The sequence below is a fragment of the Lathamus discolor genome, chromosome 4, assembly GCF_037157495.1.
Source record: "Lathamus discolor isolate bLatDis1 chromosome 4, bLatDis1.hap1, whole genome shotgun sequence".
In the NCBI taxonomy this organism is placed as follows: Eukaryota; Metazoa; Chordata; class Aves; order Psittaciformes; family Psittacidae; genus Lathamus; species Lathamus discolor.
In genome coordinates, this window is record NC_088887.1 from 4,999,248 (window position 1) to 5,014,333 (window position 15,086).

The 15,086-nt window shown below is 40.9% G+C and overlaps 1 protein-coding gene across 1 annotated transcript in view; it reads left to right on the forward strand.

The window, feature by feature from the left end:
* The first annotated feature begins 529 nt into the window (after window positions 1–529).
* Window positions 530–15,086, forward strand: part of LOC136012938 (ephrin type-A receptor 6) — a 478,069-nt gene continuing 463,512 nt past the window's right edge. The window contains exon 1 of the mRNA XM_065676043.1: window positions 530–660. Coding sequence (XP_065532115.1) covers window positions 558–660 — 103 coding nt within the window. The 5' untranslated portion in view covers window positions 530–557. The remainder of the gene's footprint in view (window positions 661–15,086) is intronic.

The following is a 15,086-nucleotide window of genomic DNA, read 5'->3' on the forward strand; positions in this document are numbered from 1 at the left end:
TTCTCATTCTCCCGCCTCGGCAGCTTTGCGGCGCGGGCGAGGCGCTCCACCGTGGGGAACTGACGCCCCTCAGCGCTGCCGCCGGCCGGGGATGCGGGGGGCCGTGCGGCGCGGCCGGCGGCGGAGGAGGCTGCTCCAGCGAAGGAGGCTGCTGAAGCTGCTGGGGGCGCTTCTACGGGGCTGACGGTGCCACCGGCCGGAACCGGCGGAAGGAGCGGGGCGCGACCCCCGCCCACCGCTGCCCCTCGAAGTTGCCGGAGCGCTCCGTGCTCGCAGCGCCGCCGCCCCTCCCGGCGGGGCGGTCAGCGGGTTCTCCCGGAGCGCCCCCTCGGCCTCGCCCTCCGGGCCACCGCCGTGCTCCGGGACCCCGTTGGTGGATGCGCCCGCCCCGGCCCGAGCAGCCCCCGGCGGCACTGCAGGCAGCGCAGCCCCTCGGGCCGCGCCGGACACCGGTGAGGCGGCGGGTGTGGACGCCGCGGCGGCGTTCCCCGCCGGCCTGAAGGAGGACAGGGAGCCTCGGCTGGCCGAGGACGCGGGGCGCTCGGCGGGCACCAGCCATGGGGTGTTGTGAGGTGAGGAGATTGCTCTGGAGAGTCGGCCTCTTCCTCCCCCTGCTGACAGCGCGCCCCGCCACCGCCGGTCACGTCGCCAGCAACCACGGTAAGGGCGGCCGGGGGGCGGGTGCGGTGCGGGGGGGCTCCCGTCAACTTTCCGACGGCCGCGGGGTGCGAGGGACGGGCGGGCGGCTGCGGCGGGGAGGGGGCTCGCACCTGTGCCCCTAGCGCTGGTGCCGCCCAGCCCGGGGAAGTGCGGTGGCAGCCCGGGGTCGGTGTCGGGGCGCTGGGGGGTTCCTCGCGGAGAGCTCGGCCTCTCCTGGCCCGCGGGGGGGGGGGCGCAGAGGGAGTGCGGGGCCCGGCGGCCACCGCTGCCTGCCGCCCGTGCCCGTGACCCCGCGGAAGTTCGGTGTTTGGCGAGAGGGAAACTGGAGGGCTCCGCTTCCTCCGCCACCTCTCCGGGAGGGACGAGGTTCCGACCCCGCCGGGCGGCGCTAGGGCCCGGGAGGTAACGCAGCGGCGGCCGGGACTATCGGGGCGTCTGCGGGCTCGGCAGAGCCACCCCCAGCCGCCGAGGCTTGTGACTGAGCGGCCGAGCGGCAGGTAACCGAAAGTTACCTCCCGGAGAGGTGGAGCCGAAGCAGCTTTTTACTTGGAATACGGTTTTAAGGTTTCCTTCATTCTGGCTAACGCAAAGCGCCCTCGGAGTGGGTTTGAGAGGGCTCACTGCGCGTTAAGGGAAATTGCTGCTCCTCGGCGAGCTGTTGAAAGGTGCCTGCCTTAACGCCTAAGTTTTACGTGCTACGGTCCGAAAACCCCGCACATTTAAAGTCTTTGTCACAGACAGTATTTTAATTCCGTCTGTTGCAAGGCGTACGTTAAAGAAAAATGCCTCAGGATTAAGAAGGGAATCATCCTATTTAGGAAAATATAAATGCATAGCACATCATGGGGATATGAAGTTTTGTTAGGAAGAATTGGAAAAAACTCCAAACCCACTCATAACTTCTTGTGAAACACCATGCTATGTGTTATCGACCATCTGGATAGAGCAGAGCATTTCCTTATCTGTTTCTTTAATGTACATCTCTATTTAAAGTTATGGGCTAGGTAGGATGCATCTATTTCTAAATTAGGAGAGTCTGTCCTACTTTTAATATTATTTTTGTGCAATTTAGCTTTCATCTAATGGGATATTAGTGTGATGTGAGTGAAAATATGCGAACTGAAGGGGTAGTCCTGATGTTGCTTCTGATAGAAATCATTTTACTTGTTATTGAAAGGAGTGCTGAAAATGGCTAAGGTGGAAAGTAATGATCAGACAAGACAAACTGGTTTTAGTTGTGGAGTACTATCAGATATATAGTTCATATATTTTCACACTTCTATAATCTGTTTTCAGTGTTTATTGTATCCATATGGGTAACAATAAAAAGAGAGAATAAAATACCTAGAAAAAAGGAAAATAGGGTAGTACAGCAGCAAATACTGACTGCAAATACTGAGCAGTCAGGGGCAGCTACAGCAGGGATGTTCCAAGGTAGTATTGTCCTTTTCCTCTTCCACACTGCATGTGATGAATAATTTCAGTTTGTAATTGTATAACATACGGTCATATCAATGCTATAGTAGATTTTGCCCTAAATCATGTCTTTGAAGCCATTGGATTCTTAGAGTAGCACAATGCAGTTTTCCTTTCCTGTCACTCTCATTAGTGCATGTTATTCTCTGCCACATTACCACAAGGCCAATCATGTAATGTGAACATGGTTAAAAAAAAGTAATCTATCTGTGTTGTAAAATAGCCAAGACACAGTACATGCATCACAGGTAAAGGATTTTTATGTAGTAATGCAAATTGGATTATATTTCTAAACTAGGATTTGATATTCCTGGAATTAAACGAGTAATGTTTAAGTAGTGTTTCAAAAAAGCAGGTGAAAAATTGGGGAAATAGTTACCAAAACAGTTAAGCCCAAAGGAAAGTCTGTCAAGGGTGAAGTGTTTGTTTGATGTTGACATAACTTTTCCCAAGAAGTTCGGGTCTTGCCTGCATAGAGCACTGATGAGGTACTGAACTTCTGAATAACTTCTCTTGCTGCACCTTGTTTCAAAACTTCCAATGAAATGAGTGACTTCTTATCTTTGGCACTGTCACTGTACCGTAAAAGTCAAACTAGAAGCGTGTCACTGAAATCTGGCAAATAAACTCTCTAAACGGAAGGTGTAACTCATCAAAATGCACACAAACAGAAAATTTACTGGATACAGGTGCTTTAAAATGCACGTTCTACCACATTAATGCTAGCAAAAAGTTGGCTGGCTGTGATGCTTTTCTCTAAATACAAGAATTGGATGAAAGAGAATCAGTACAATGAAGAAGTTCCCCATTGTGTAAACACTTAAATGTGTGAGTTTAAAATGCTGGTTATTAACATTTGGAATCCCAGCTGTAAAGAGTATTTTGAAATCTAGCGAGGAAAAAAATCGTAAATTTCCATAAGGTGATATTTTCTGACTGTACATGTTGAAAACATGTTTGCGATAATTGCTATTGGGTTTTTACTAATAATGCTGGTAATTATAACTTAGCTTGGCTTTACTCTCTGATACATTTTGTTTCTATTTTGTATTTACAAACATAGCAGCAGTAGTGCTAAATAGCAAAGGAATATTTTATTTGGGTTTCTTGATTGATTGGGGCAAAAAAGTGAAAGGGGAATAAGTTTATTATTCCAATTTGGTAACAGACAGCCCTTCCACTTAATGGATTATTTCCCATTATTAAAGAGGGATTTTCAGAGAATTAATATACTCCAGTCTTATAATTTATTACTGTGTTGGGATTCATCTTTTTGTTTGTGCTTCTCAAACAGAAAGATAGATTTTATATATATATATATGTGTGTGTGTGTGTGTGTATACATACACACAGTTCCAAGACTCTTAGGTTGTCATTCTTCACCCAGTAAATCAATGTGTAGTGTCTTAAAGTACCTGTAGCAAGGCAGACACAAACAATACTATCGACAGGGATGTGAACTTACTCATTTATCTTAATGGAGTGGTAAGTTCAAAACCAAATTATGGCCATGCCAAGGACTGGGTTTTTTCTGCGAAGGAAAACCTTGTAGGTAGGCAAGGCCATAGAGCTGCATAGGAACAATGTACCACTGCAGCCTGAAACATCGATGCTGGCAACATAAGCCTAAACTAATGGTGTAGGGTGAGTGTTTTCATGTTCATCTAAATTTTCATTATCATATCCATGACATCCAGTTACGAACACGTTGCATTATTATGCAAGATTTCAGCCTGTGTTATATATATAACTATTCTGTAAGTTTGTTTGATTGCCAGAGCACAATGAATTGGGCAATTCCTCTCAAACCTAAAAATACAGATAATAGCATCTGAGCTGTGAAATTCTTTGTGCAAAACTTGTGTGATCTTTTAAGATAAAAGTTGCATCAGGTTAACAGTTCAGTTGTGTCCTGTGCCAAGCAAGTGCCTGTATGTATGTTTCCGCGTACATGTAAACCAGAAAAGATTTTTGTACCCTGGCTTCTTTTAAGCTGTAGCTTAAAAGATAATGGCTACATAAGGTAGCCATTATGCGTCACCAGACAATTAATTTCTGAACTAAACTGTAGAACTTCATGAGCTTATAATGTGTCCCGTCTGTCAGTGAACTTTAAAAGGGAGTTGTTGCTTTTTCAAGTTACCAGGTACCTGTGTATCTTGTCAGATTATGCAAGGTTGGTCTTGTTACGCTTCCTTCTAAAAGGCACTTGTATTCATTTTCTTCCTCTTACAAAAAGAGTTGAGGTAAGAAATAATGTCAGATGTCAGTTGCGAAATTCTTATAGCCTTTATTTTCACAGTGATTACACTTGATGTAAATTGGGTAGCTCAAAGTAGATAATAAAGCTTTTGAATTCTGGTGTTAAAATCTCAGACAGATTACTAATGACCTTGAGTTATTCATCAGTTCCAAGAAGTTGGCTTATTTTTATTCACATATTTATTTTTACATAAGTGCAATCCATCACAGATAAGCACTCTTTTTGAATACAGCACTCAGAACCTTCTTGTCGCAATAAGGAGACCAAGGACTAAGTGTCTGTAGAGACTGAAATTCTGAGTGGAACTCATGTTTTACTGCTAGAGGATATCTCTTACTTAGAGGACTTATGGTCCTGTCAGGCTGTGCTGCTGCCTATATTGTACTTGTCCTGGTGGTTTCTGCTGCTTAGTTACTCGGCTAGTAGTTTTTGTACTTACATCATTATGAAAAAATGAGAAAACAAGCAAAACCACTGCAATAGACGCGTGTCATTCCTTTTTAAGTGTGCAGCTGAAGTCATGAGCAAATAGTATTTTAGTTTCAATCTACTAAGACATTTAAAAAAGATTTTTACCCCTGTGTCCCATATCCATATGGACTTGAGTGCTAAATGAATGCTTAGGAACTCTGGCAGTTGTAGATAAAATGACTTGTTATCCAAAAGCCTTGATCTGTATGCCGTAAGTCTGAGACGAACAGATTTGCAATTAATGCCTCATGATATATTCCTGGTGGTGCATTTGGCAGCACTGAGTGCTGTTTGGATATTTTGTTAATTTGTTTTGGACAAATGAGAATGATTGGTATGGAAAGAATAAATATTTAAATATGTATGGCTTGAGCAGATAAAGTTTGAAACCAAGTCGGCACAGTAGCTCACATGTAATTTGAGGGTGACGAAACACCAGAGTGGAACTAAAGTGTTTCTAAACCTGTTTTATATATATATATATATATATAAAAACTTGGCCTTGTTGAAGAAGGAGGCAAGTCAAAATCAAGCTACATGTGATAGGGAAATAAGGGAAAACAAGCAGAAGAGAAGAGTTGGCTGTTAGCAAGCAGTGGTTTTTACATCTCTCATGATTTATTCAGAGATCAGTGTTTCCAGTTTCAGTTGGTATCTTGCCTGCATCGGAAAACAAGCCACCATAGTTCCTAGAAAACAGACTGACACTGGTGCAGACGGGATGACTGTCCTGCCTCTGCCTACTCTGCTGAGGTCCTTTTCAAAGCATCTGCTGCTGGCTGCTCTAAAATTGGCCTTCAGTATTGGATCAGATACACCTTGGGTTTGATCCAGAACGACCATTCTTATCCTCCTACGGGTTTAACAGTTAATTTTTGGCCGGACAGCACTTCTTTCAGCAAGTCAACTAGTTTACAAATGCGAGAAGGAAAAAGCATGTAGGAAACTAATATTATTTTCTTAGGGAAGTCTCTGTGTTTCCAGATATATATTTTGAATCTAACTACTTAGATCTGAATTCGGTTTGAGGGTTTGTTTAGGATACCTGATGTTGGACTTATGACTTGAGAACTTTAGGGAAGTATTAAAGTTCAGTAAATTATATGTAAGGTACAGAGTAAATCAATATCTGATTTGTTAGCTGTTTCTTTAAAATGAAAAGGCTAATATAATATGTTTCAAGTCTCCTTTAACTGATTGGTAATATTTAGAAACTGATACACATCTGCAGTATGAGAAGCATTTTACTGTTCTTGTATCCCAATATATCATAGCTATGTTAGGATATGTTCTTTTTCCAGCTGTGTGTAAGATGGGATGTTTCCATTAGAATCACTGGATTTCTGTAACATGACGTTGACACAAAGAAGAGGCTGCCCTTTTGTTTGTTATGCCTCTTTACATGCTGAAAGAGACAAGTAGGGAAAACAAAATATTTGTCCAAAATTTATCCTGACTTTCAGGAACCACGTTATCATGGAAGAGTGGTCAAGAGAAATCTGTTGTGAACAGTACATTTTCAGAAGTTGGTTTTCAGCTTGTAAATGATATGCCAATCTTTATGGTAAGGTGTTGAAACCAAGAATCCTTTTAGGATTTCTCTTACGTGATATAAACATGAAAATCTTTGCAGGATTTCTTTCTGGTCCATACAAATCAACTTGCTCAACTTCATGGGAATGTGATTTTCCAGTCTTTTTTTTTTTTTAAATGATTTTCTTAATTTTGAGTGCCGCTTCCTTACCGTTTCGTTTTGTGAACTTGAATCTTGGCAACTTGTGTAAAATTCAGGGGGTTCCTATCAATGTTTGTGTTTTCTGTGTTGGCAGAGGTTTGTATGAACTGTTAGAAACCTAAAGATACCCCTTTATTTTTTATCATCATTTTCAGGGCTTTTAAAATGCATTTCTGAATTCTTCTTTCCATTTCTGTACTTATTCCTTAAGGTAATCATCATTCTGTCTGCTGTTGTAATGATGCCAGAATATTTCCAGACCATACAGAAGCCTGGAAAATTTATCAGTGAAATTGCCTTCTGCTGGTTCATTTCTCTTGTAATCCCCTTAGTCTTCCAGTCTACCACTTACTCCAACAATCCTATACTCATTCCAAATGTGCTTTCATTATCAACCTTGCAACACCTTCTTCCCATGTCTAAAGTCCATTCAAAATAGGTAAGCATTAAAGAAAAGTCACTTCAATTAATCCAGCATTCATTTGTAACATAAGTACTAATTTGAATGTGTTACAGAACACAGCTTGGAGAGCAATCTTGGCTTTTAATCAAATAACTGCATGTTTTATATGGAGGTCTGAAGCTTGCTAATCCGTGGTATTAAAAACAGCAATCCAAAACCATCCCAACAAAACCTAAAACAAACCCCCCTGAAGTTTTTCCCACCTAGTAGGAAATTTCTGCTGGTGTGTCACACCCGCAACACAGTACTAATGTGTGTTAACATTTCTGTTGCTTACTGTCTTGGATGTTAGTATTTGGACGAAATTCCATCATCCTTCTAAAAACCCATAAAGGTACTGAATACCTTGACAATGGTGATAGTTTAATAAATAGAGAAGTATTAATTTTAATCAATGAAGCTATTTTATGATGCTTTAGGTAATGACATAGATAATAAAAAAACCCCAACACAATGCACGGGTGTGTTTTTATGTAGCTTAAAATACTGTTTTCTACGCTTTAAACAATTGGTTGATAGTATGTCATAATAATCCTCAACTCTTAAGCCAGCAGATACTACTACTTGGCTTTATGAGTTTATTCACTTTCTAAATAGATACTGCCTCAATAATTACTCTGTGAATTTAAAGAAAGCAGCTGGATTTTGATCTTTAAACTAAGACTAGATTAAAAAATGGTGTAAAATTCTCAACTGACATTTATTTTGACAGTCCAGTAGGGCTAGTTTTTAAAAATCAAAAAACCCCACATTTATGATGAAATTTTATCTAGATTGAAAATTAAATTTCCTTTCTGTACAATAATCTGAGGACTTAACATGTATTTTGTCTCTAAATATGAAAAGGTTGAATTCATGTTTAACAACCGTTCTGCAATCTTGATTCAGTTCTTGAATCAATCTTGATTAATTTCATTGTTAAAAAAATCATAATGAGATACAAACCAAGGTAGGGTGGTGAGGCACTGGAATGGGTTGCCCAGGGAGGTTGTGAGTGCTCCATCCCTGGCAGTGTTCAAGGCCAGGTTGGATGAAGCCTTGGGTGGGATGGTTTAGTATGAGGTGTCCCTGCCTGTGGCAGGGGGGTTGGAACTGGATGATCTTGAGGTCCTTTCCAACCCTAACTATTCTATGATTCTATGATTCTATATACTGTATGAACTTCAAACACGGGCTTGAAATAAGGTGAATCAAAATAAAGAACTTTAGATTTGAATCTTTTTTTTTCCTGTTCTCTGAAAATCTGTGAGGAATAGGATATTATTAAATGTTGTTTTTTTGTTATTATTATCCCAGTGTTTTCCAGCCTTTATCCCTAACTTTTCCCAAATACGCTTCTCTGCCAAACACCACATTATGTTTGAAAGTTCTGTGTTACTGTGATTTATCTCTGTGCAAAGCAGGAGACAAACGGAAGTTTTGAGCAAAGATTCAACCCTGATTTTGTATTACCCACCAGAGTGGGCCATGGTCATTCATTCACTAGCTTCATGACTCTTAACATTTCCTTACTTGTGGTGGTGCTGTTGCTAGAAATATTCTGGAAAACATGGGGGTTAAGGGAGGCTGGTACAACATAGAAGCCTGTACATGCTTTCCAGGATGCTGCTGTTGGGAAGATGCATGATTAGGGGTGGTCCATGGATCTCTTTTCCTTGTACCAGCTTGTACAAAACAGTCACAGCATAAGAAACATGGAAAAGGCCAGTGGTCTTTTCCTCTCCTTTCACCCACTTCTGCTTTTTCTCTCTTCCACTGTCCTATTGTATGTGTCCATACTTTAAGGTTCTACTTAAAGTCTCTAGGAAGAAACAAGAATTTCAAGATGTCACACTCTTTATTTTAAGAGAAATTACTGGTTTATGGCTCTTCCCTTACAAGAGAGGTGGTTTTATTTGTTCTAAATTGACTGAATGCCAGGCAGTGTGTCTGTGTTGAAGGTGTCTACTGTTTGCTGACAGGCTCTCCAAAAAGAGCAATACCAAATTAATGAAGAATGCACAGCAGCTAGAATGCACAGCAGCTAGAATGCACAGCAGCTCCTCATATGTCAGTGCAGCTCTGTTGGGTAGCATGAGCAATACTTGTATGAGAAGCACTAATATAAACACAGCAATCCAGGGTGAAGATTTTAATATATAGAACTGTTAACTGCATTTGTAATAGAGCATTCCTTCATGCCAACGTGTTTTTTTTAAATTATAGAGGTTTTAGCTTAGAATAAAATCAGTGCTGTGTCACTTCTATGCAAAAAGAAAGATGGGCAGTAGGCACCACCTGTAACAAACCGCTGTGAAGGGGCACACACAGAATGAGGACAGAGTAAAAAGCATTTTTACTGGGAGCTCTACCATCTCAATCCATTTAATGGCTTCTGCACCTAGAACAAAAGGGGAAAAGTCACATACAGCAAATAGTATCATTGATGCATGTAATGAGTGATTTGTTTTGGCTGGGAACCCTTGGTTAGAGTGCATTTGCCGCTGTAATTTGTGTTCTCTGGCTGCTGGTTGCTTCTTAGCTTAAAATAAAGGAATAAAAGAATGAATTGGAAAGCACTCTGTAAAATAATGCACTAGTGTTTTAATCTTGGTAAAAGTGATTATCCCTGAAATTTCCCAGGGCAGTTATCCTGGTGGGTTCCAGCTGGTGGTTTAAAATCAAATTCTACAGGAAAAATTATGCTGAAATTTAGAATTAAATTGTTCGAATATTTTTTTGGACATCTTAAAAAAGTATGAAAGGAGACCTAATGTTTTTTTCCCTGTAGTGCTTTCATTCTTTGTGGTTGGAAATGGACTGCATGAAAAGCATTTGGATGAGGGATTTATATTTCAAAATGTGGTTTGAATCTCACACTTCTTCTGCTAATCAAAGTGGGACCATATGAGATTGCATGGTCCTTCAGCAGCCAGACACAGCAAGGTATGAAGATCTTTGAAAGCAAAGTGAGGGAAATGTAAAACCTGTGTCTCTGCTAGATTGCTTTTGTTTGTATTACTGAAGTTGCTAAATGCTTACATGCCAGAATGATATAGTAGGAACACCCACTCAGAGGGTTCTGTTAGATTTAATCGTTCAGTTTAGTGGACTTTATTTTGTAGAGGAACATTTAATTTAGTTAAATGTGAATGCTGTTAGCATCTAGGAAAGAAGAAACATGATTGAGAGGTGTGGCACATGTGAGTTTCTGAGTCATACCCACACACTGACTGCCATCAGCTCTGATGGAGACCCAAACTCTGTTGCAGCTAAGACAACAGTAGGAATGTTTATCCTGTGATTTTCGTATATGATAAAAAAGGTCATAAAATGTCAGATTTCCAGACAGATAATTTCAGAAAGAAGTAGCTGAATTTGCTTCTTTAAGAAATATAGAAGAAAATGTCTCCTGCTAAGGGTAAGACTGCCTTTGTAAAATGGTTATATCGGAAGTGATAAAGATGTGTTGTATTCAGAGGAAAAGGAATGATTGTGTACACTGCACAAAGAAGAGAGGTCTACCAGAGAGAAGTATTGTGTGAAAACTGCTTCTGAAGACATTTGGGATCGTAAAAGTCAGCCAGGAAATCAGATGGTATTCTGTGTCATGTTAATGGTTCCTCTTGATGCAGATGAATATAATGATGTTATCATATACTCTGTTTTTCTATAGGCTATCTAAAGGGCATCTCAGCTAGTGCAGAGAAGTGAGTGCTGGTGGCTGGAAGGAGTCCAGCATTTCCTGTTGCTGTTTAATACATGGTTCTGTGCAAACAGCCTGCGTGCAGTTATTTTTTGAGTGTTGAATCTCTTCTGAGCTATTATTTTTCACAATATTCTTTTGAATGAGCCTTCTGTGTTTTTTATAGCTGTACTAAAGAGAAGAGTTAAAGGCCCAAGCTTTTAGCTTATGTGGCAGGTTTGTGACACCCTCTGCGTATTTCAAGGAATTAGTTTTTCATGTGCAGAGGTAGATGGTTTTCAGTGCCATCTTCAGCAAAAGTCATTGGGTTTTGGGTTTTGGTTGGTTTTTGTGTTCTTTCTTTTTGTATTTTTTATATTCCTGTGTATAATTGTTGTTCTCTGCTGAGAACACTTTGATCCTATTTTAAAAATTCATGATACATCAGGACTCGGATAAAGTGAATTTGTACCACACAAATTAAGGCTATGAAACTTTCTTGCCATTTTGTGTACCTAGTCTCTCACTGACCTTACTGAGGTCAAGGCCTCACCCTCAAAGCACAAGTCTTGGCCAGCTGGCCCATGGAGCTGTTTGGCACCCACAGTCTTGGGAACCAGCTATCTTTGATGTAGACCGTGAGCTGTAGGGAATACTTCAGTTCTGGCTGTTCCTAACTTTTTAAGTGTGGGATTTACTAATCCCAATAGCATAAAAATGTAGTTAATACAAAATATCCTTTCCTATTGCAATTTTTATGTTCTAAAAAGTTCAGTTTTTCTCTCGTTCTTTATTTATCATTCACATGAGATGGTGGTTAATGTCAATCGATGGTGTAATCCTCTAAAAATGATCTGAATTACTTACGGCACTAGAGGTACCATCATCCGTGGCATAATCATTAGACAGGGATGAAGGCATGCACCTTGCCAGTAGATTATGCTAAGCAGCAAAGAAATTTGGAACTTGCAAGTAAAATTGGCTCGTTTTCAGGTAACACACCAGGGTTGTCCTCTCTAGATTGAATAAGAGCTGTAATCGTCATGACCTCCCATTCTATGGCTCTTTCTGTTACTTCAGTTGTCCTTTCCTTTCTTCCCTTTTTCACCTTTCTTAACCTCATTCTTGTGCTAAATGGCTTTGCCCATCAGTGACCACAATTTCCTTTTTATTTCTAATTTTTTATGGTTCCATTCCTTGTTTTGCCGCATTTGTTTGCAGATGTTTTTCCTCCTTATCCGGCTCCCTCTGAGCTCTGGGTGAGATCAGAGAATACAGATGAAAGTTTTCTGTACTTGTTGATTTGGAAGTCGGAAGATCCAATGATAGGACCATCATGTGCAGCTTGGCAGTCTTAGTATGGAGTATGCTTAATTCCTCTGTGGTAACACTATCAGCATAGTCAAATGGATACATAGAATCTGTTAAGGACGGAATTACCTAAGCATAGGTAAGCTTTAGAAATGCCATCATTTCAAATTTCCATAGTGAACATGTTCAGCTTGGGTAACAGCTTATAGCAGACAACATCAGTGAACGTGTATCAGGATGCTTCAAATCAGAAATGCAACTATTCCTTAAGTAAAGGTGCAAAACATAATTTCCTTCATGTCTCTCACTCTTGGAAATGTTTGAACAGGGTTTTTTTATTATTTTTTTATCATTTTTGGTTGGGGTTTTTTTGGTTTTTGTTGTTCTTTTGGTGGAAGTCCACTTCAGATTTGACCTGGAACATTTTAGTTTGGGAAATGCTGAAAAAGCAAAAAATGATGTTAAAAGATGAGAGAGTTAAGTAACGTGAGCCATAACCGTAGTTAGAATTGAAGTCGCACTTGTTGCCAGTTTCCTGTTTTGTTCCTTTCTCAGGGCACACTTGTCGCCACAGTACATCAAGAGTTCCACTAATGCTTAGCCTGTTCACTTTACTAGTAATAATTTTCCTTACTAATTTTGTAACAAGTAGTCTTGATTTTAAGTAATGTCCTGAGGCCTCAGCAGTATTGGGTTTCCATTATATTAAAGCAGATTAGGGAATTATTTTTAATAGCTATACTCAGATATACTTGAGAGGTGTCTCAAGAAATAAAAGCTGCTTGGAATTGGTGCTGCAGATGGATATTTTGAAAGCAAAAAAGAAAATTAATAATAGATTAGGCTTGATTATATTTTAACATTTAGAACTGCACATAGACAATGTTAAGACTTAGTGACAGCAGGCAGTCATCTTCCTGATTTACATCTGGACCTCCATTCTCGGTTCTGGTGGATCATGGTACATACACTTTAAAGGTTAATGAGCATATAGCTCCTCTGATTGTTCAGGCTTTCACATGAATGGCTGAATGTTTTATAATCCACTTTGTTCTATGTGGAACCCAATTTGTTCTGGGTGTTCTTTTCTGTGTGATATGAAATTCCAAGTTGCTTGAATGTTTAGATGAATTAAAAGTAATGTATGATTTTCTGTCTTACCTTCCTCTGTACACTTGTTTTGCTCTACTGTGATTTAAGCATAATTGCTCCTGACTTGCATTCTTTTTAAAGGAGAAGAATGTGAGGATTGTGGTCTTTAGTTATTTCATTTCTATAAATACATCAAACAGTGCTCCTAACAAAGAGCATTGTTTCATCTTGCTATGTTGTTTTTAACAGTATCTAGCTGCTTATTCCTATTTCTTTTTACCTTCCAGTCAGTTTTTAAAACACAACAGTAGTTTTACCTCCCTGAACAGGATTACCAAGTTGATCTTCTCACCCAATTGGCCTTTGCAAAAATTTAAGCCTTTTCCAGTTTATGACTAAAAGTGACTGAAAAGTCCCAAGAGGCTTGTTAACCCTGCCTCTCTGCTTTTCAATTCCAATAAGCATCTTTTCCTGTTCAAATAATAGTTTGGAAAAGAACTGTGTGTTGGTATTGCTGCTGAAAACCTGAAGATTCTGTGGTGTTTGCACTTGCTTTTGTATTTTTTATTTGAAGCTCACTTTTGCAGTTTGAGGGGCTCATGTCCTTGTCAGCAAGTGTGCTGATGGCATGAAACTGAGGGGAGTTTTTGATATGCCAGAAGTTGCGCTGCCATCCAGAGGAACCTTGACAAGCTGGAGAAATGAGCTGATGGGAACCTCATGAAGTTCAGCAGAGCGAAGTGTCAAGTCCTCCACCTGAGGAGGAACAATCCAGTGCAATATATAGTAGGGACCCCCCAGCTGGAAAGCAGCTTGGCTGAAAAGTACCTGGGTGAGGACACCGAGGCAAATGGTATCTTGGGCTGCATTAGGCAAAGTATTGCCAGTGGGTCAAGGGAGGTGATCCTTCCTCTTGGTGCTGGTGAGGCTGCACCTGGAGTACTGTGTCCAGTTTTGGGATCCTCAGTATAGGAGAGACAGGGACATAGTGGAAAAAATCTAGCATAGGACCACGAAGGTGATGAAGGGACTGGTATATGGAAAGGTTGAGAGAGAAGGGCTGAGAGGAAAGGTTTCTCTGTCTACAGAAGAGAAAGCTTCAGGGGTATCTTATCAGTGTATGTAAATGCCTGAAATGGGGGTGCAAAGAAGGCTGAGTCCGGCTCTTTGGTGCCCAGTGACGGGAGCAGAGACAGTGGGCACAAACTGAAACACAGGAGATACCATCTGAACATCAGGAGACCCTTTTTTATGTTGGTGGTTTTGGGTTTTGAGACCACATTGGGAGGGTGACTAAGCACTGGCACAGGTTACCTAGGGATGTTTTGAAGTTGCCTCCATTGGAGATACTCAGAAGCTGTCTAGACATGGTCCTGGGCAACCTGCTCTAAGTGGCCCCTGTTGAGCAGGGAGGACCTCCAGAGGTTCCTTTCAACCTCAGCCGTTCTGAGAATCAGCAAAATGCGTCAGTAAGCAGTTTCAGTTTTAGCTGTGAATGTTTCCGTTTCACTCGGACTTGGCTTTTTCTAGCTCAAACAGTATCTATAGTAGCTTTCCATTGCATGTGGTTAAATGGTGGGGACAGGGAAAGAGCATCAGTGAAGGAGGAAGGTGAGTTGGTTAGAAACTGAGAGCGGGTTAAACCTTCTTCTTTGAATTGTAACTCTGTAATGATATATTTCAAAAAAGAATAACAGTAAGTTCTTTTTTTTCATCCATTTTGTTCTCTTTGACCTTGTGTGTGGACTGGCGTAAGTGAATGCGTGCCATTTTGAATTGATAAGTAATTTCAGTGTCAAAGTCTGCGTTGGTAAAAACGAAGCTGTGAATGGTCAGTGTTCTCCCAGATATTTCTGTGCTATGGTACCTTGTGCAGGATCATTTAAAGAGGAATCAGCCAGGACATAATCATACCAGGCACTGTTAAGATGTGCAGATTCAAGAGAAACAA